Genomic DNA, 21,616 nt, shown 5'->3' on the forward strand with positions numbered 1-21,616 from the left:
ATGGCACGCCGTTTTTCATCATTTTTGAGGATTTGAAAAAAAAGAAAAATGAAAAAAACGGTGGGTTATAGCCCATGTTTTTTTAAATTTTGAAAAAAAAAGTTAGCCTCGTTTCTCATCATTTTGGACCGTGGGCTATAGCCCATATCGTATGGCATACTATGGCACGCCGTTTTTCATCATTTTTGAGGATTTGAAAAAAATGAAAAATGAAAAAAACGGTGGGTTATAGCCCATGTTTTTTTAAATTTTGAAAAAAAAAGTTAGCCTCGTTTCTCATCATTTTGGACTGTGGGCTATAGCCCATATCGTACGGCATACTATGGCACGCCATTTTTCATCATTTTTGAGGATTTGAAAAAAATGAAAAATGAAAAAAACGGTGGGTTATAGCCCATGTTTTTTGAAATTTTGAAAAAAAAAGTTAGCCTCGTTTCTCATCATTTTGGACCGTGGGCTATAGCCCATATCGTACGGCATACTATGGCACGCCGTTTTTCATCATTTTTGAGGATTTGAAAAAAATGAAAAATGAAAAAAACGGTGGGTTATAGCCCATGTTTTTTTAAATTTTGAAAAAAAAAGTTAGCCTCGTTTCTCATCATTTTGGACCGTGGGCTATAGCCCATATCGTATGGCATACTATGGCACGCCGTTTTTCATCATTTTTGAGGATTTGAAAAAAAATGAAAAATGAAAAAAACGGTGGGTTATAGCCCATGTTTTTTGAAATTTTGAAAAAAAAAGTTAGCCTCGTTTCTCATCATTTTGGACTGTGGGCTATAGCCCATATCGTACGGCATACTATGGCACGCCATTTTTCATCATTTTTGAGGATTTGAAAAAAATGAAAAATGAAAAAAACGGTGGGTTATAGCCCATGTTTTTTGATATTTTGAAAAAAAAAGTTAGCCTCGTTTCTCATCATTTTGGACCGTGGGCTATAGCCCATATCGTACGGCATACTATGGCACGCCGTTTTTCATCATTTTTGAGGATTTGAAAAAAATGAAAAATGAAAAAAACGGTGGGTTATAGCCCATGTTTTTTTAAATTTTGAAAAAAAAAGTTAGCCTCGTTTCTCATCATTTTGGACTGTGGGCTATAGCCCATATCGTACGGCATACTATGGCACGCCATTTTTCATCATTTTTGAGGATTTGAAAAAAATGAAAAATGAAAAAAACCGGTGGGTTATAGCCCATGTTTTTTGAAATTTTGAAAAAAAAAGTTAGCCTCGTTTCTCATCATTTTGGACCGTGGGCTATAGCCCATATCGTACGGCATACTATGGCACGCCGTTTTTCATCATTTTTGAGGATTTGAAAAAAATGAAAAATGAAAAAAACGGTGGGTTATAGCCCATGTTTTTTGAAATTTTGAAAAAAAAAGTTAGCCTCGTTTCTCATCATTTTGGACCGTGGGCTATAGCCCATATCGTACGGCATACTATGGCACGCCGTTTTTCATCATTTTTGAGGATTTGAAAAAAATGAAAAATGAAATAAACGGTGGGTTATAGCCCATGTTTTTTTAAATTTTGAAAAAAAAAGTTAGCCTCGTTTCTCATCATTTTGGACCGTGGGCTATAGCCCATATCGTACGGCATACTATGGCACGCCGTTTTTCATCATTTTTGAGGATTTGAAAAAAATGAAAAATGAAAAAAACGGTGGGTTATAGCCTATGTTTTTTGAAATTTTGAAAAAAAAAGTTAGCCTCGTTTCTCATCATTTTGGACCGTGGGCTATAGCCCATATCGTACGGCATACTATGGCACGCCGTTTTTCATCATTTTTGAGGATTTGAAAAAAAAGAAAAATGAAAAAAACGGTGGGTTATAGCCCATGTTTTTTGAAATGTTGAAAAAAAAAGTTAGCCTCGTTTCTCATCATTTTGGACCGTGGGCTATAGCCCATATCGTACGGCATACTATGGCACGCCGTTTTTCATCATTTTTGAGGATTTGAAAAAAATGAAAAATGAAAAAAACGGTGGGTTATAGCCCATGTTTTTTGAAATTTTGAAAAAAAAAGTTAGCCTCGTTTCTCATCATTTTGGACCGTGGGCTATAGCCCATATCGTACGGCATACTGTGGCACGACATTTTTCATCATTTTTGAGGATTTGAAAAAAATGAAAAATGAAAAAAAACGGTGGGTTATAGCCCATGTTTTTTGAAATTTTGAAAAAAAAAGTTAGCCTCGTTTCTCATCATTTTGGACCGTGGGCTATAGCCCATATCGTACGGCATACTATGGCACGCCGTTTTTCATCATTTTTGAGGATTTGAAAAAAATGAAAAATGAAAAAAACGGTGGGTTATAGCCCATGTTTTTTGAAATTTTGAAAAAAAAAGTTAGCCTCGTTTCTCATCATTTTGGACCGTGGGCTATAGCCCATATCGTACGGCATACTATGGCACGCCGTTTTTCATCATTTTTGAGGATTTGAAAAAAATGAAAAATGAAAAAAACGGTGGGTTATAGCCCATGTTTTTTGAAATTTTGAAAAAAAAAGTTAGCCTCGTTTCTCATCATTTTGGACCGTGGGCTATAGCCCATATCGTACGGCATACTATGGCACGCCGTTTTTCATCATTTTTGAGGATTTGAAAAAAATGAAAAATGAAAAAAACGGTGGGTTATAGCCCATGTTTTTTTAAATTTTGAAAAAAAAAGTTAGCCTCGTTTCTCATCATTTTGGACCGTGGGCTATAGCCCATATCGTACGGCATACTATGGCACGCCATTTTTCATCATTTTTGAGGATTTAAAAAAAATGAAAAATGAAAAAAACGGTGGGTTATAGCCTATGTTTTTTGAAATTTTGAAAAAAAAAGTTAGCCTCGTTTCTCATCATTTTGGACCGTGGGCTATAGCCCATATCGTACGGCATACTATGGCACGCCGTTTTTCATCATTTTTGAGGATTTGAAAAAAAAGAAAAATGAAAAAAACGGTGGGTTATAGCCCATGTTTTTTGAAATGTTGAAAAAAAAAGTTAGCCTCGTTTCTCATCATTTTGGACCGTGGGCTATAGCCCATATCGTACGGCATACTATGGCACGCCGTTTTTCATCATTTTTGAGGATTTGAAAAAAATGAAAAATGAAAAAAACGGTGGGTTATAGCCCATGTTTTTTGAAATTTTGAAAAAAAAAGTTAGCCTCGTTTCTCATCATTTTGGACCGTGGGCTATAGCCCATATCGTACGGCATACTGTGGCACGACATTTTTCATCATTTTTGAGGATTTGAAAAAAATGAAAAATGAAAAAAAACGGTGGGTTATAGCCCATGTTTTTTGAAATTTTGAAAAAAAAAGTTAGCCTCGTTTCTCATCATTTTGGACCGTGGGCTATAGCCCATATCGTACGGCATACTATGGCACGCCGTTTTTCATCATTTTTGAGGATTTGAAAAAAATGAAAAATGAAAAAAACGGTGGGTTATAGCCCATGTTTTTTGAAATTTTGAAAAAAAAAGTTAGCCTCGTTTCTCATCATTTTGGACCGTGGGCTATAGCCCATATCGTACGGCATACTATGGCACGCCGTTTTTCATCATTTTTGAGGATTTGAAAAAAATGAAAAATGAAAAAAACGGTGGGTTATAGCCCATGTTTTTTGAAATTTTGAAAAAAAAAGTTAGCCTCGTTTCTCATCATTTTGGACCGTGGGCTATAGCCCATATCGTACGGCATACTATGGCACGCCGTTTTTCATCATTTTTGAGGATTTGAAAAAAATGAAAAATGAAAAAAACGGTGGGTTATAGCCCATGTTTTTTTAAATTTTGAAAAAAAAAGTTAGCCTCGTTTCTCATCATTTTGGACCGTGGGCTATAGCCCATATCGTACGGCATACTATGGCACGCCATTTTTCATCATTTTTGAGGATTTAAAAAAAATGAAAAATGAAAAAAACGGTGGGTTATAGCCCATGTTTTTTGAAATTTTGAAAAAAAAAGTTAGCCTCGTTTCTCATCATTTTGGACCGTGGGCTATAGCCCATATCGTACGGCATACTATGGCACGCCGTTTTTCATCATTTTTGAGGATTTGAAAAAAATGAAAAATGAAAAAAACGGTGGGTTATAGCCCATGTTTTTTGAAATTTTGAAAAAAAAAGTTAGCCTCGTTTCTCATCATTTTGGACCGTGGGCTATAGCCCATATCGTACGGCATACTATGACACGCCGTTTTTCATCATTTTTGAGGATTTGAAAAAAATGAAAAATGAAAAAAACCGGTGGGTTATAGCCCATGTTTTTTGAAATTTTGAAAAAAAAAGTTAGCCTCGTTTCTCATCATTTTGGACCGTGGGCTATAGCCCATATCGTACGGCATACTATGGCACGCCGTTTTTCATCATTTTTGAGGATTTGAAAAAAATGAAAAATGAAAAAAACGGTGGGTTATAGCCCATGTTTTTTGAAATTTTGAAAAAAAAAGTTAGCCTCGTTTCTCATCATTTTGGACCGTGGGCTATAGCCCATATCGTACGGCATACTATGGCATGCCGTTTTTCATCATTTTTGAGGATTTGAAAAAAATGAAAAATGAAATAAACGGTGGGTTATAGCCCATGTTTTTTTAAATTTTGAAAAAAAAAGTTAGCCTCGTTTCTCATCATTTTGGACCGTGGGCTATAGCCCATATCGTACGGCATACTATGGCACGCCGTTTTTCATCATTTTTGAGGATTTGAAAAAAATGAAAAATGAAAAAAACGGTGGGTTATAGCCTATGTTTTTTGAAATTTTGAAAAAAAAAGTTAGCCTCGTTTCTCATCATTTTGGACCGTGGGCTATAGCCCATATCGTACGGCATACTATGGCACGCCGTTTTTCATCATTTTTGAGGATTTGAAAAAAAAGAAAAATGAAAAAAACGGTGGGTTATAGCCCATGTTTTTTGAAATTTTGAAAAAAAAAGTTAGCCTCGTTTCTCATCATTTTGGACCGTGGGCTATAGCCCATATCGTACGGCATACTATGGCACGCCGTTTTTCATCATTTTTGAGGATTTGAAAAAAATGAAAAATGAAAAAAACGGTGGGTTATAGCCCATGTTTTTTGAAATTTTGAAAAAAAAAGTTAGCCTCGTTTCTCATCATTTTGGACCGTGGGCTATAGCCCATATCGTACGGCATACTGTGGCACGCCATTTTTCATCATTTTTGAGGATTTGAAAAAAATGAAAAATGAAAAAAAACGGTGGGTTATAGCCCATGTTTTTTGAAATTTTGAAAAAAAAAGTTAGCCTCGTTTCTCATCATTTTGGACCGTGGGCTATAGCCCATATCGTACGGCATACTATGGCACGCCGTTTTTCATCATTTTTGAGGATTTGAAAAAAATGAAAAATGAAAAAAACGGTGGGTTATAGCCCATGTTTTTTGAAATTTTGAAAAAAAAAGTTAGCCTCGTTTCTCATCATTTTGGACCGTGGGCTATAGCCCATATCGTACGGCATACTATGGCACGCCGTTTTTCATCATTTTTGAGGATTTGAAAAAAATGAAAAATGAAAAAAACGGTGGGTTATAGCCCATGTTTTTTGAAATTTTGAAAAAAAAAGTTAGCCTCGTTTCTCATCATTTTGGACCGTGGGCTATAGCCCATATCGTACGGCATACTATGGCACGCCGTTTTTCATCATTTTTGAGGATTTGAAAAAAATGAAAAATGAAAAAAACGGTGGGTTATAGCCCATGTTTTTTTAAATTTTGAAAAAAAAAGTTAGCCTCGTTTCTCATCATTTTGGACCGTGGGCTATAGCCCATATCGTACGGCATACTATGGCACGCCATTTTTCATCATTTTTGAGGATTTAAAAAAAATGAAAAATGAAAAAAACGGTGGGTTATAGCCCATGTTTTTTGAAATTTTGAAAAAAAAAGTTAGCCTCGTTTCTCATCATTTTGGACCGTGGGCTATAGCCCATATCGTACGGCATACTATGGCACGCCGTTTTTCATCATTTTTGAGGATTTGAAAAAAATGAAAAATGAAAAAACGGTGGGTTATAGCCCATGTTTTTTGAAATTTTGAAAAAAAAAGTTAGCCTCGTTTCTCATCATTTTGGACCGTGGGCTATAGCCCATATCGTACGGCATACTATGACACGCCGTTTTTCATCATTTTTGAGGATTTGAAAAAAATGAAAAATGAAAAAAACGGTGGGTTATAGCCCATGTTTTTTGAAATTTTGAAAAAAAAAGTTAGCCTCGTTTCTCATCATTTTGGACCGTGGGCTATAGCCCATATCGTACGGCATACTATGGCACGCCGTTTTTCATCATTTTTGAGGATTTGAAAAAAATGAAAAATGAAAAAAACGGTGGGTTATAGCCCATGTTTTTTGAAATTTTGAAAAAAAAAGTTAGCCTCGTTTCTCATCATTTTGGACCGTGGGCTATAGCCCATATCGTACGGCATACTATGGCACGCCGTTTTTCATCATTTTTGAGGATTTGAAAAAAATGAAAAATGAAAAAAACGGTGGGTTATAGCCCATGTTTTTTGAAATTTTGAAAAAAGAAGTTAGCCTCGTTTCTCATCATTTTGGACCGTGGGCTATAGCCCATATCGTACGGCATACTATGGCACGCCGTTTTTCATCATTTTTGAGGATTTGAAAAAAATGAAAAATGAAAAAAACGGTGGGTTATAGCCCATGTTTTTTGAAATTTTGAAAAAAAAAGTTAGCCTCGTTTCTCATCATTTTGGACCGTGGGCTATAGCCCATATCGTACGGCATACTATGGCACGCCGTTTTTCATCATTTTTGAGGATTTGAAAAAAATGAAAAATGAAAAAAACGGTGGGTTATAGCCCATGTTTTTTGAAATTTTGAAAAAAAAAGTTAGCCTCGTTTCTCATCATTTTGGACCGTGGGCTATAGCCCATATCGTACGGCATACTATGGCACGCCGTTTTTCATCATTTTTGAGGATTTGAAAAAAATGAAAAATGAAAAAAACGGTGGGTTATAGCCCATGTTTTTTGAAATTTTGAAAAAAAAAGTTAGCCTCGTTTCTCATCATTTTGGACCGTGGGCTATAGCCCATATCGTACGGCATACTATGGCACGCCGTTTTTCATCATTTTTGAGGATTTGAAAAAAATGAAAAATGAAAAAAACGGTGGGTTATAGCCCATGTTTTTTGAAATTTTGAAAAAAAAAGTTAGCCTCGTTTCTCATCATTTTGGACCGTGGGCTATAGCCCATATCGTACGGCATACTATGGCACGCCGTTTTTCATCATTTTTGAGGATTTGAAAAAAATGAAAAATGAAAAAAACGGTGGGTTATAGCCCATGTTTTTTGAAATTTTGAAAAAAAAAGTTAGCCTCGTTTCTCATCATTTTGGACCGTGGGCTATAGCCCATATCGTACGGCATACTATGACACGCCGTTTTTCATCATTTTTGAGGATTTGAAAAAAATGAAAAATGAAAAAAACGGTGGGTTATAGCCCATGTTTTTTTAAATTTTGAAAAAAAAAGTTAGCCTCGTTTCTCATCATTTTGGACCGTGGGCTATAGCCCATATCGTACGGCATACTATGGCACGCCGTTTTTCATCATTTTTGAGGATTTAAAAAAAATGAAAAATGAAAAAACGGTGGGTTATAGCCCATGTTTTTTTAAATTTTGAAAAAAAAAGTTAGCCTCGTTTCTCATCATTTTGGACCGTGGGCTATAGCCCATATCGTACGGCATACTATGGCACGCCGTTTTTCATCATTTTTGAGGATTTGAAAAAAATGAAAAATGAAAAAAACGGTGGGTTATAGCCCATGTTTTTTGAAATTTTGAAAAAAAAGGTTAGCCTCGTTTCTCATCATTTTGGACCGTGGGCTATAGCCCATATCGTACGGCATACTATGGCACGCCGTTTTTCATCATTTTTGAGGATTTGAAAAAAATGAAAAAAACGGTGGGTTATAGCCCATGTTTTTTTTTAAAAATGTAATGAAAACAAAATTTGTATGTCTACTTCGAAGTTATGCACATTTTATGATAGGCCACTCCCTTTGCATCTCCCACCCCTTTTAGCCAATTGGTCTGAAAGCACATGACCTTCATGCAACATTTCAGTCTTCTACAGCAAATATTGTAGCTGCTAGAGGGACGTTTAGGAAGATTTGACAAAACCGCTGGCGGCCATTTTGAAAAATGGCTGCCACACCCACCAGAATAAGAATTTGGGATGGCCCAATATCCAGTTTCGTTACCAATATATCTGTCAAAACTTCTGCCAAATTTGGCGCTTACGTCATAAAATGAACGATAGGTTAGCTATGCCGCCTCACTATGGAACGAAAATCATTCCGAGACCATGGGCTATAGTCCATGATCTTGGAATGATTAGTCTATTTTTTCAAATCCTCCAAAATGAAAAACGGCATACTGAAAAACGAGGATTTGAAAAAAAGTTCCATGGACTTCTAATATGGACCCCCAACCCCCAACTGACTGCCGAGTGTGACCATGGACTGCCATTTTTGGTGGAAGGAGAAGAGAAAACCAAGAGTACCTTCGGGCTTGTCCCTAAATAGACTTGTAACCCAAATGTAGAGAGTACAAACGCAGTAAAGAACCTGGGGGTTATCATCTCTGAAAAGGCAACAATGAGCAGAAAATTAACCATGTAAATACAACAAATTGAGGGCACCGCAGGGAGTTGAACCCCATTCTGGTAAACCAGTAGTACCACACCAGTGCCTTAGTTTGTTTTGTTGTAATTTACAGGTCCAAAAGCAATCACATTCATAATAATTTGAATCATAATGGACTATAAATGATAGCCATGATTATGTCTTACAATTGAAATCGAGAAGAAGACTAAGGAAAACTCCTCAGACATAAACTAAGAAAATATTTTATTTTTCCGTGCTCATAAAGAGCTGCAAAGTGCTAAAAGTGAAAAGTGCAGCAGAAAACCTTTGGGTCATAGGCCCATCGTCAATGCCTCGCCTACTGACCGGCATGAATTAAGTTTTAGCTGCAAATGGCAGCATAAATAAATCACATCAATACACACCACATAATGTGATGTGAACTGACACGATGAAGCTTCACTCGCACATTATAAAAGACATACATCACATCAATCCACATCACATACCTAACCCTAGCCCTAACCCTAAATTCATCATGTGATGTGGGGATGACGTGATGAAGCCTTACTCACCAATGTGAAATGATACGAGACATAAACACACATCACATACCGGGCCTGTGTTCATATGTGATGTGGACTTAGATGAAGCTTTATACTCACAAATTGGATCTGATAATATAGCACAAACAATGCTCTTATGACCTAGAGGTTCGCTGCTGGACTTCTCACTTAAAGCACTTGGAGCGCTTTATGAACATGAACAAAACAAAAAGATTCTTGGTTTCCGCCCAAGCAGTTGGCCTTAGGTTTGTGGCCAGTCTTTCTAGCCAGTTGTCCCACATTTCTATTTTAAAATCTACATGTTTTCAAAAGAATTGCCCACATTTAAATATACATTACAATTTATGCCATTTGTGGACGATTGACAAATTATACGAGGTGCAAATTATGCAATGGCAGAAGCATTCTTTGGACCCCTGTATTTGTCAGCAATACAGCAACACTATGAACATGAGAACACAACATACATACAACACTGAGGATGACATTAGAACACAAGAGCAATGAACAGAGTGCATGGCGTGCAACGAGCTATCCGCAATTTGTGAAATCACATAAAAATATCACATAAATGCACATCACATACCGGCATGTGTTCATATCTGATGTGAACTGACGTGATGGCGCTTTACCAGCAAATGACACAACGCAAATGACGTGAAACGATACAGCTCCAATCAAATGATTAGAAACTGTATGAGAGACACGACCCGACACACGCACCACATACACTAGTGAAGAACTAGTGATAGATAGGAAAGAAAGAAATGACTTGAAAATGAAAATAAAGCAAAATGCGATTAAAAACTCTGACCAGAAAAAACAATAACTTTATTAAAGCAAAGAATAGAAGAGAAGATGAAAGGTCGGGGTAGAAACCGTGCATGTTCGATACTAATAGGTTATATTCAATAATGGATGATCTTTGCATCGTGAGCTTGTAGATCAGCTATTTGCTACTTTAGTGTGTGACACTGTAGCATGACCAAGTAAGGAAATTAATTTACAAAAGGTTGAACTATGGAGATACAAGGTTTCTGCCCGACATCAAAAGATAATAAACTACGCCCACTTACCTTCAATATCAGCACTAAACAAAACAAACTAACCAACGAAGAAAATCTGCCATAATTTTCTTCCTGTTAGTTTGGACAGATCTACAGCATAGAAGGCTGTAAACAGTGTTAAGCAGGCTACATGCTACCATAATGATACCGGAAATAAGTCGCATGACGCCAAATCACATTTTGTACACACAGTCCACTAGTGAAGAACTAGGGCAATGGGCAAGGAGAAATAAAAAAATATACTTTTTTTTATTAAAAGAGAAAGGAAATAGAAATTCTAATAACTCGACACAGAAAACAGAACAGAAAGACTACAACAGAACATACATAATGTGATGTGACGTGACGCGACAGCTTTACCCGTAAATTATGTTAAACAATACATAAATCACATTGCGGCATGTGATGTAGAGTGGCATTATACACAGATTACGTGAAACGATACACGGTGCGAATGACAACCTATGGTATGGTAGCATGTAGCATGTAGCCCACTTACACAAGCATCAGGAATCAAAAGGTTCATTACTAACCTTCACTGCCAACAGCACCCAGGAGTGGCAACAGCACTGTACCTTCAATACCGACGTCGCCTTGTCAGCTTCACGTTCTGAAATGACAAGAAAAAAATATATCTATTTAGTTGTCGGCCTACAGGATGACATTTTGTAAGTCATAACAGTCACTGAAAGCTGTGTCACCAATATCTTACTTTATTATTGTCACAAATTGTGATTAAAGCTCCTATAAGCAATAATGTGATTTTTATTTCATTCAGCAATGAGTAAAACACACATGATTTAGTCTCTGCGATACATCTAGGGGCCACAATCTGCAGTCAAAGATATTCCTAGAAGCTTTGTCATTGGTCAGAGAAAAAAAAAGAACCCGGTCAAAATGACTGACCAATCAGGAAGTAGACAGGCAAATCGACCAATGACAAAGCTAGGAACATCTTTGAATGCAGATTGTGGCCCCAAGATGTGTCAGAGACAATATTGTTTTACCCATTGCTGGCAGTCTGAATACCATTTTTTTTTTAAGTAATTACATTTGACATATTGCTTATAGCAGCTTTAATGATTCAACCCATTAAACGGCGACTTCACCCCTTTTGCAACCAGAGCTTATTTTAATGATGTTTGGGAGACAAGAAACACTTTCCTGGGTTTTTTATGTGGGTAATCGTCGTTTTTAGATATGTAGTATTTCAAAAGTGTCCATGGGCTCCATGATGTCATGGACAATGGGCTCACTTCCTCCCTAGACCATGTTGTCTCAGTAAGACAGCCCTCCCCTATGCACAAGGAGCAGTGCACCAAAGCATTATGGGAATTGTAGTCTGGGTAGGAAGTGTCCATGAAATCATGGACACATTGAAATACTAAAAACACATAAAAACCTCAGTAAGGTTGTTCACCCAAACATATGTAAAATCATATGTATGACAATGAATGGTCAACTTGACATGTAATGGTGACACTGCCCTTGTTTCTACTACAGCCACATGTAATCCAGGTACATACCATGGGGGGGCTTCCGTCGCTCAGTTGAAGATAGCCGGTATTAATAGAGCCGCGTAGGTTGTATGGCACAATACGTCCCGAGCACCGTACGCCTCGTAATCTCAGGGAGCGTTCGTTGACACCGTTATACGTTTCAGCTCAGCCGAGTAGACACTCTATTATCAATACCAGCCATCTCCTGATGACCCCATCCAAGGTCACACATGACACCAAGGTCACATGATTAACCTGCAAGACATAAATAAAAACAACATTACTCTTTATCCAGATTTCATACATTGTAAAATTCATATAATATTTCACTTTATCGTCTACTCAGGCTTATGTGAACACTGCAGACAGCTTTTAAGTTGCTTGATTCAGTATTTAAATATTCATTTTAGCTTTTTAGCATTTTAACTTAAAAACTGTCTGTAGTGTTCACATAAACCCGAGTAGATAATACAATGACAAAAAGTTAGTTTTTTAAAGTGAATTGTCCCTTTAAGATATTGGTAAAAAAAAATCTAAACTTCAAAATCTACATTATATAACTTGAGTCAAAGTTAAAAGGTTTTGGCATCAAAATGTACTTAAACATTTCAAATGGGACAATCTGCATACTTGGTCATTTTGAACAGAAAAAAACCTTTTGAAAATAGCAGATCTAAAAGCTCACAATGTGTCACATCACATTCACAATGCATTGTGAGCTTGTAGATCAGCCATTTTTTCATGCTTTTGTTGCAATCAAGGCCCAAGGCCTCAGTCACACATAAGCATATGTTCTGGGCTCTGCCTGCATGTGTTTGATTGCCCCCCAAAATCAAACACAAATGTTTGGTCAAAGCATGTGCCTCCCATTGGAAATGCATTGGGGCGGCCATTAAACAGACAAGACACATGTTTTTTTTGTGTGATCGAGGCCCAAGGCCAAAGAACGAGTCCTATAAAAGGACAAACATTGCTGACATTGTTGTCCATTTAGTGTCACAATAAACAACAGTCTTATAAATACTCTGTTTAAACAATAAACAGTCCTATAAATCATCTTAATGTCTAAACAACAACAGTGCTCAAGGATAAAACCGTGTTTCTCAAACAAACGCTTCTTACCTTGGAACAAATAGCTCTGCTCACAGACAGCATGAAGTGGATCCCAAACCAAACAGCATGCTGGGAAAAAACATGGCCGCTCCTATTTAAATCCAAAGCCCCGCCCACTGGATCCGGTCACCTGTTCAACTAGTCCGTCCGTCATTGGTCCGTTAGTCAGAGTGGTTTGTCAGACTGTTGATGTAACTGCTGTGTGCACCACACACACACACACACACACACACACACACGCGCACTCATGCACTCACGCACGTGCATTATTTCACCCTTTGGTTGGTTATAAAGGCTTATATTAATAAACACAAGGACGTGTGTGTCTGTGGCTGTCTGTATCAGCCTTTATAGGTTTGTTTATTCCGCCATCTTGTTTGATATTTGTTTGAGTGTCACCACCATCAGCCTTTAACAGGTGTTCAATCAGGCAAATGAGCACCAGCAGCCATCTAGCAGCTGATGCACTCTGGGAGATGTAGTTGTTGAGACTGTAGAAGTTGTCTGAGGTGTCTTGTAGAAGATCCATGCCCCATTTATGAGTTTTAACTCAACAATAACGATTCATTATGAACTAATAACCTATAAGCTCATCAAGTGTGGTAGGACAAGGTGTCAAATCTTGAGGTCCTGCAGAAGTGTGGTCTACCCAGTGTTGAAAGCCTGATCATCAAGGCCCAGTTCCGGGCACTCGGGCAGTAATGATACTGCCTGTGATACTGACATGATACTGATACGATGTAAAACTTTTCTCAACAATATGACCCGTAATTACATTATTAACTGTGAATTGAGCGGCTACATGTAACACATTATTACATGATTACATTATGCAAAAATCCATTATTATGTTATGCTCTCATGATGTATTACATTGTGACCTTATTAGCCTACATTATGGGCCTTTACTACATTTAGGTTATCACATTATGAACTGTTATTACATTATGTGCCGTTATTACATTATGAGTTGCTATATTAGACTCAGTATAATTATGATATTCTAACTACCATAACATCCCTGAAACTGGCACTGCTGGGAAGGCAATTCCCAGCTGCCTTTGGTCTAGACCTCTGGGTTTAAGTAGAAGCGTTTATGACTGATTGGACTTGATGGCTCGTGCTGTTCTTTGGTCAAGAACTGGGGGAACCACCTGGAACTCTGTCCTGTAGTGTGAATGCAGTGATAAAATCTTCCCCGTGTCAGGCTAGTTCAGGATAAAATGCAATTATTTCACATAGCCATCTTTGTGTTTCTTTTAATACTCTAACTAGGCTACTGCAATGTTACAGCCGTAACGCTGCCCAAAACAAAAGTATACGCCGAGTTTAACTTATGCATTTACATTTTCGTAACACTATGTCTTCCAGCACTGTAAAATCTAAATGTTGAAAGTCATGCAACAAACATCCAATTTACACAAGAAAGAACAAAGAACAAATACAAAGAATATAAAATGTAGCCTACAGTCAAGTTTAATATAATACAAAGATGTTGGCATATGACACTGATGTGAACCTGTACTTTATGAATAAAAGCACAACATGTCATAATATACAATGGCTGAAAATGAGATAAGATTACATATTTATATAAAGTGCAATAAAAATAAATGCAACACAGTGAAGACCTGAACACTTACTAGACCCCAACGTACAGGATTAATATGGATATGAAGTATCAACTGACTGCGAAAAAACACTAACACACTAATATTACACACCGACAAATTAGTAAACATTTCGCCAGAAACGGACTGTATCAAAAATGAATGACTATCGTAAACGATACAGAGCCACGTACCTGACAATATCGCCAGGACAGTTTATTTTTGGACCACAATTCTTATGAGATGATTCTGAGATGATCCAATGTTATTGACGTCTGGACTTCGGTACTCTATTGGCGTAGCAGAATTGGCTCAAGAGACTAAAAGCCCAATATCTCACCAGACCCGTGGCGGAAATTACCCTTTAGGCTAGTGGATAAGATGCTTCCCAGCGTACGTGGGAGACCTGGGGTTCGAATGCCGGGTGTTGCATAGACGAAAATGGTGTCCAGGCTACTGTGCAACATAGGTACAGAACACACCTCTTCTGCCTACACCAAACTATCAGCTATGCCCTTCCTAAAAAGGTCTGCATATAAAAATAGTAATAAAACCAGTCACCCTTCAGTCTGATTTGTGACAACACCTCTGGATCCCTGTAGATTCTTTCTACAGAAATGTCTTCTTGCGCACACACAACAAAGTCACACCAATGCAAGCCTGACATTAGGAGCTGGCCTTGAACTTGCCAGTAGTAGGCATGCTGTTTCTTCAAGACCGGTGAGCCATTCTTCATGGTCATGTACTTGCAGTCTACATAGCTAGATAAATTGGGACACTTGAACTCTACCAAACCGAAAGGTGGGTACTCAGAAGGATCGAAAACCTTGCCATCAGGAGAGGCTGCCAGCCAGGGAGCATCAGGGTGAATCACAAGGCCACACGGGTGATAATTGATGTTCTTCCTCTTGGCATACTCCATTGCTGCCTCCATCTCCATCGCCAGGCCCCTCTTCATGTCAGCTGTTTGTACGGTGCCCCTCAGAATTCTTGTAGCCAAATTAGTAGCTGAAGTCTGCCCCCTAACATGGCACGCCTCTCGAAACCTGTAGGTAGTGCAACAGTTCATATAATCACAGGGTCATCTTATGAGCTTGTAGATCAGCTGTTTTTGGTATTGTTGTGTAACGCGTGATTTCTTTATACGTCCGTGATTAGACATGGTAACGCCCCGCCTGCCTCTGAGGTGGTGGAAAGCCTGGGTGAGGCGATATTATATAATACAAGAGAATGACAGCTTGGCACGCGCAACAGTAACTTTTATTATTTTTAGAAGAGGCAAACATTATTGTACTGTAAAAAGGTATCTTTTCCCTTGATCTTTATCTTTTTAGTATTAGTACTATTAGACAGAAATCATTATGATTATTATGATCATCCAAATCAAATCATAGTTGTTCAATCAATTATTAAATCAAAGCAAACTGTACAAACAATATTGGTTTGCCTCTTAGTTACAAGTTACTGTCGCGTAAGTTACTGTCGCGTGGCAGGCAGGCGTTACCATGTCTAATCACGGACGTAGAAAGAAATCACACTTGATTGAGAAAGTATGAAATAGGGCTTAGAAAGAAATATAGTTCTTGGTATTCTAATTTAAAGTAAAAAAACGTTAAGCGTTAATACAATATTCAATAGTTTCCATACCTGGAAGAGGTCAGTCTTTGCTTGCGCAGCGTCTTCCACTCTAAACTGGCACTCTGCTCCATTGTTGCTTCCTCAATTTTCTGAGCTGTAGGAAACGTGACCTGAAGAGACTTGATGTGAAGTTCTTCATGTTCACTTAGGACAAAGTCTGGTCTGGTCTGGTCAAGTCTATAATCATCCAGGGGGAGTGGGGGGAATGGTGGAGCATCTTCATGATGCAGTATGTAGCGTGTTTTCACTGGGGGGTGTTGGTAGGACAGAACACTTCCAGCCTGGACAGGTCCAAATCGGGAGTGAACCAAGGGACTATCTGCAGACATCCCCATGGTGCAGACTAATGGCCTGGACAGGGGGTCAAAGTTCTTGTATGCCTCATCAACCTTGAGCACAGACAGGTCAATGAGAGGTCCAGCAAGAGCCTTGTAGAGTGTGCTTCTGTAACACAGATGAGTGACACTAGTTGGTCAACACATTTTCTACACTCCATTTTCTAGACTCAAGAACTTTGTAGGAAGTATTTCTGCACACGTACAGGGACAGGTGTGTCGTAGCAGGCAACCAGTGCAAATAATGAGACAAAAAGGAGATTGATATACAGTGCATCCGGAAAGTATTCACACTCCTTCTAGTTAGGTAAAATTAGCTTAACAAAATTATCTTGTCATTGTTTATGATTGTCAGTAGACGTAAAACAGCAGTACATAATTACATACCGAATTCCTCCTTCCGATGTTCTTGTCTTCGATGGCTTCATGATGGTCATTTGGCCGACTGGACCGGGTTTAAGCCCCTATGAGTTAATTCAGGAGTGCTTAGATTTATGCTAAAATATGACATAACAAAAATAAATATATATACCATATTTAACTCACCATGGTTCTTGGCTTATGCCACTGTTGCTCAGTTTCAGTGCAGCTGTGGACGGGGGGGACAACTTTGGCACCTGTCTCTGAGTAGTGAGCAGACTGCAGCAGGAGTGCAACGATGTGGTTGCAAAGTGCAGTTCCAGCGACACACGAACACTGATGCCGAGTCATTATGACTGGCTTTGAATGTTTCAGGACAATCTGAACATTAAAGGGAGGGAAAAAAAGAGGGAAAATTAAATTAGAAAAAATAGATTGAATTTGAATGTTTCAAATATTTTTTGGTAACACATGAGACAATGAGACAATGATAACCCAGCAGTAACTTAACTGTTGAAGACTGCTTTGATACTTACATAATAATTGAGAAGACATACCATGTAGAGAGAACACTGCCATGAACAGGCTTTGAACGAAGAACAAGTTAAAGAACATGCAATCAACAGAAAAATAGGCCATGAACGGGCCATTAACAGAAAGCTAGGCTGTGAACGGGCCATAAACGGCAACACAGGCAGTTGACAAAAGTCAATAACTAACACCACAAGGGCTCCAGAGTGCACCATTTTGGGGATAACATGCACCCAAAAATCTGTACAGTGCAACTACAAATTTCACTTGGTCACACTAGTGCACCTTACATTCAGCAGGTATGTCTATGTGTAGGTGCATCTTTAACAGGGGGTCCAGGAACCCTAGGGGGTCCGACTCCTCAGAGTTTCTACATGGGAGCTGTCAAATCTTTGTGCGATAGGAACCTTTCATTTTAATGTATTTTACCCTTGTATTCCCTCTGAGGGGAGCATTAGCTGAAATAGCAGATCTACAGGCTCGATAACACTCGCACCGTGAGATGTTGTGAGCTTGTAGATCAGCTATTTTCAGCAAAGAGGTTTGTTTGTTGTAGGGGGCACAAAAAAGCAGACTAAGAACACGTTTTTGAGGATTTAAGTGGTTAACTGTCTGAAAATATGAATGTTATATTTGTGTAGTGTAGTGCTGTCAAATAAATCTATGAAGCTATCTATGAAAATGTTTAATCTGCAACACAATTTTATACAATACTGTATGTAGTGGGGGGCTGGGGGCCTCATTGGCCTGAAAAACGTTGAAGACTCCTTAACTAAATGCTGTAGGTACTGGTGATGTCTTATGTACATGAAAAAGATGGGTGCACCAGTGCAACCAACTAAAACGTTAGTCTGGAGCCCTAACCCAACACTGCACCATCCCTAGATTTCACCCTACACTTAAACTGTGAGGCTTCTCGTTCTTCTTCAGTGACCTGTAGCAACAGGCTCTGATGCTGACTTCTCCTGTCAGCTTGTCTTTATTTGAAACTGTCAGACATAAAATATGACAAGATAAATAACATAGATTGACCAAGACTCATGTGTTAGTGTTCATTGTATTCTGTCAATGCAACTTGAAAGGGAAAATTAACGTGACTTACCTTCATAGTTGAATACATAACTGGAGACAACCTAAACCCTTTGTCCAATAACGATGTTGAAGCTTTACTGCTCGCCTTTGCGATTCTGTGGACATCAGTCATGACACCAGTTCATTTTTGGCAGTTCGTCCAAGCATCTTGTGTAGAAGAACACAGCTGCGGCAGCCATGGCTGAACGAAGTAGTACACCTCAGTAAAACGATGCCTAAACCTAACCCTATTCTTAAACCTACCCCCAGTAAAACTATGCCTAACCTTAGCCCTGGTCCAGTGCTAACAGCGAGTCTCTGGGTCGGCGGAAAAAAGCTGGGGCGAGATGGAATTGTGGCGACCGGCCGGCACCGGACCTGTTACCCAGTGGTAGCTTGTAGCTGGCTGACTGACTGGCTACGTTACTACACTTAAAACTAAATAACTGAGAAACTGACAAAACAAACGATGAAAACGAACGGTACGTACATTAACAACATAAACACAGACTTGGACAAAAAAAAGTACAACAAAAACGAACAATTTAGCTTAGTTAACAGTATCGGAATAAAGCTATGATTATACTGAAGGAATTTCCCATCTGTTTTGCATAGACGCGGAAGTAAAGCGGAAGCCCCGGCCTGTGTACTTGGCTAGACTCCGCCCCTTACTAGACTTTGTGCAAGAGGAGCTCATCTGACTTTGAGTCCTAACCTCGTAACTTTGCCTGTTCAAACCCCGTTTGTAAATTTCCTACAACACTGACTACTTGTTTTTGTGAGGTTATGGTTAGGGCTAGTTTGACATGCATTAGACTGCGGACCCCCATTTAGTGGCATTTCTATCTCTGGGACCCCCAGCAGGGCCGGTTCTAGGCATAGGCGAACTAAGCGGTCGCCTAGGGCCTCAACCACTGAGGGGGCCTCGTCACAGGGAGAAGATTTTTTTTTTTCATGTATCCCTTACATGGGCTACTGGCCACATGTGGCCCCCACCTAGCTTCTTAATTTTGATCTCAAAGTGCACCAGATTGAAGCATTTTCATGGCAAATTTACATTTTTTTCTGGCGTGGCAAAGCAGGAGGGGGGGGGGCTCAGATAAATATGTTGCTTGGGGCCTCAAATGGCCTAGAACCGGCACTGACCCTCAGCCAGTAGCCTAACGGGGGTCCCCGGACCCCAGCAACTGACAGGTAGGTAGGCCTACTGGGGGTCCCCGCACCCCAGCAACTGACAGGTAGGTACTGCATGGGTTCCCCGGACCCCCCAGTCTGTGACTCACTGTGCTGTGCACTGTATAGGTCAGTCCGTAAACACTGAAGTTGGTGCTTGGCATGAAAGAAAGGATAGCACTCAATCCATTGATTCACAATACACTTGTATGGCGTCTATATCGTATTTTCAAAAGATTTTTATACATTGTGTAGGCCTATACATTAAAAAAAACCTGTGAAACGAGTCATTCTGCATGCATACTTTCACCTTTTGACACTTAAGTACATTTTGATACCAATACTTTTGTACATTCTTTCACTCAAGTAAATGTTTAATTCCAGACTTCTACAGTACATTGCAATATTGATACTTTTACTTAAGTACTTTGTCATAATCCATTTTAAATTATGTAAAACGTTTATATGATATACATAAACTGGTTAAATAGATGGGAATGCAAATATCATATTTTGAAGGTCAAATCCGGCCAAAAATGCTATAATTCCAGGAACTAGAACTGTCCTCAAATGCCATTTTAAAACAAACATGTTTTTTTTTGTGTGCGTGTTTTTATGGGTGACTCTTGCCAAAGAATGTATATAATGGCTAACAGCAGTTTGGAAAGCCATGTAGCCTACTTGAGCACACATCTTATACGTTGTGACCACATCTTAAATGGAAACCCAACCCGACAACAGGGCAGTCTAATTCAGGATAGTATTAGAGGAATTTAAGGGCTCTCGCACACTATCTCATGCTTGGCCCTGAACACACCCCAAGGTAATATAAACACATGTAACTCCCTTTAAGCTAAAGCCAAGGCATGCATGGTGCAGTCCAAAACCACTTGTTTGTTTACTCGACCTAAATAACCCTGAAAAACATGTCGATCAATATTGAATACAAATAGTGTTTTATATAATGCATGGACGTCTCTGCATTATAAAAACCATTACTAGTTGTAGACCAGTGTGCAGAGGTCAGGGAAATGACAACAGTTAGCAAGTGGACAAGTGTTTGTGACAGCTGGATGGTCAGCTGGGCAAAGAATGGCTGAGCCCAGGGAAAGTAGAGCTCCAGGGGGTCACACACACACACACACACACACACACACACACACACACACACACACACACACACACACACGCACGCGCGAACGCATGCATGCAAGCAAGCATGTAGGGGTGCTGCGTTTTACTAATAACATGGCACAGTTGACAGTGAGTGACCCCCAGTGAGATTTTAGGATCCACTTATGTTACAAACTCTCTGCCAGAGCTTTGAGTAGTCAAACATGTCACCACTACCCACCTCTGACATCCCCCATCGAGCTAGAGCAGTGGTTCCCAAACCTTTTCATGTCAAGGACCCCCAAATTGACACTTATTAGCCTGCGGACCCCCATTTGAAGAGATATGCCAGGGACCCCCATGCAAAAGAGAAGATTTTTACGACTCTATAGCAGTCATTCTCATCCATTTTTATTTCAAGGACCCCCAGTTTGACATGCATTAGTCTGCGGACCCCCATTTAATGGCATTTCTATCTCTAGGACTCCAATTTATATAGTAAAATCAATGTTAATTTAACTCTGAGTGTAAAAACAAACAAAAAAAAAACTCTCAGAGTTTGGTTCCAAACTATCATTTAGCTGGGGACCCCCTGGAACTCCCTCAAGGACCTCTGGGTGTCCCCGGACCCCACTTTGGGAACCACTGAGCTAGAGGATGCCGATGTGCCGACTAACGTTACTGTCTGACATTATATACATTTTATTATACAACAAAGTCCCTTCGGCTTGGCCCTTTAATGATTAAATTTGCAACAATAATACATTTGGGAAGGCGAGCTGTTTTTAATGCAATAGCTCTTGTCAACCAGTAGTGGTCCTAACCGATAGAAGAGCAGAGAGACCACAACCACTGTAGTTGCTATGTAGCCTCTACCAGATTGGTGAAAATAATCATTAATAATATTTTTTT

General features: G+C 39.0%; 1 protein-coding gene across 1 annotated transcript; it reads right to left on the reverse strand.

Moving 5' to 3' along the window:
* Positions 1 to 14,571: 14,571 nt before the first annotated feature.
* On the reverse strand, positions 14,572 to 18,551 carry LOC308323373 (uncharacterized protein; the record flags this gene model as incomplete). Its single annotated transcript, XM_080775102.1, has 5 exons — positions 14,572 to 15,529; positions 16,131 to 16,565; positions 16,844 to 16,920; positions 17,003 to 17,197; positions 18,450 to 18,551. 5 exons carry the CDS (start codon positions 18,549 to 18,551, stop codon positions 14,992 to 14,994), a joined length of 1,347 nt encoding a protein of 448 aa, XP_080631228.1. The 3' UTR covers positions 14,572 to 14,991.
* Between the last annotated feature and the right edge of the window lie 3,065 nt (positions 18,552 to 21,616).

Source organism: Protomyctophum bolini (genome assembly GCF_963924005.1).
Source record: "Protomyctophum bolini genome assembly, chromosome: 11".
Classification (NCBI taxonomy): Eukaryota; Metazoa; Chordata; class Actinopteri; order Myctophiformes; family Myctophidae; genus Protomyctophum; species Protomyctophum bolini.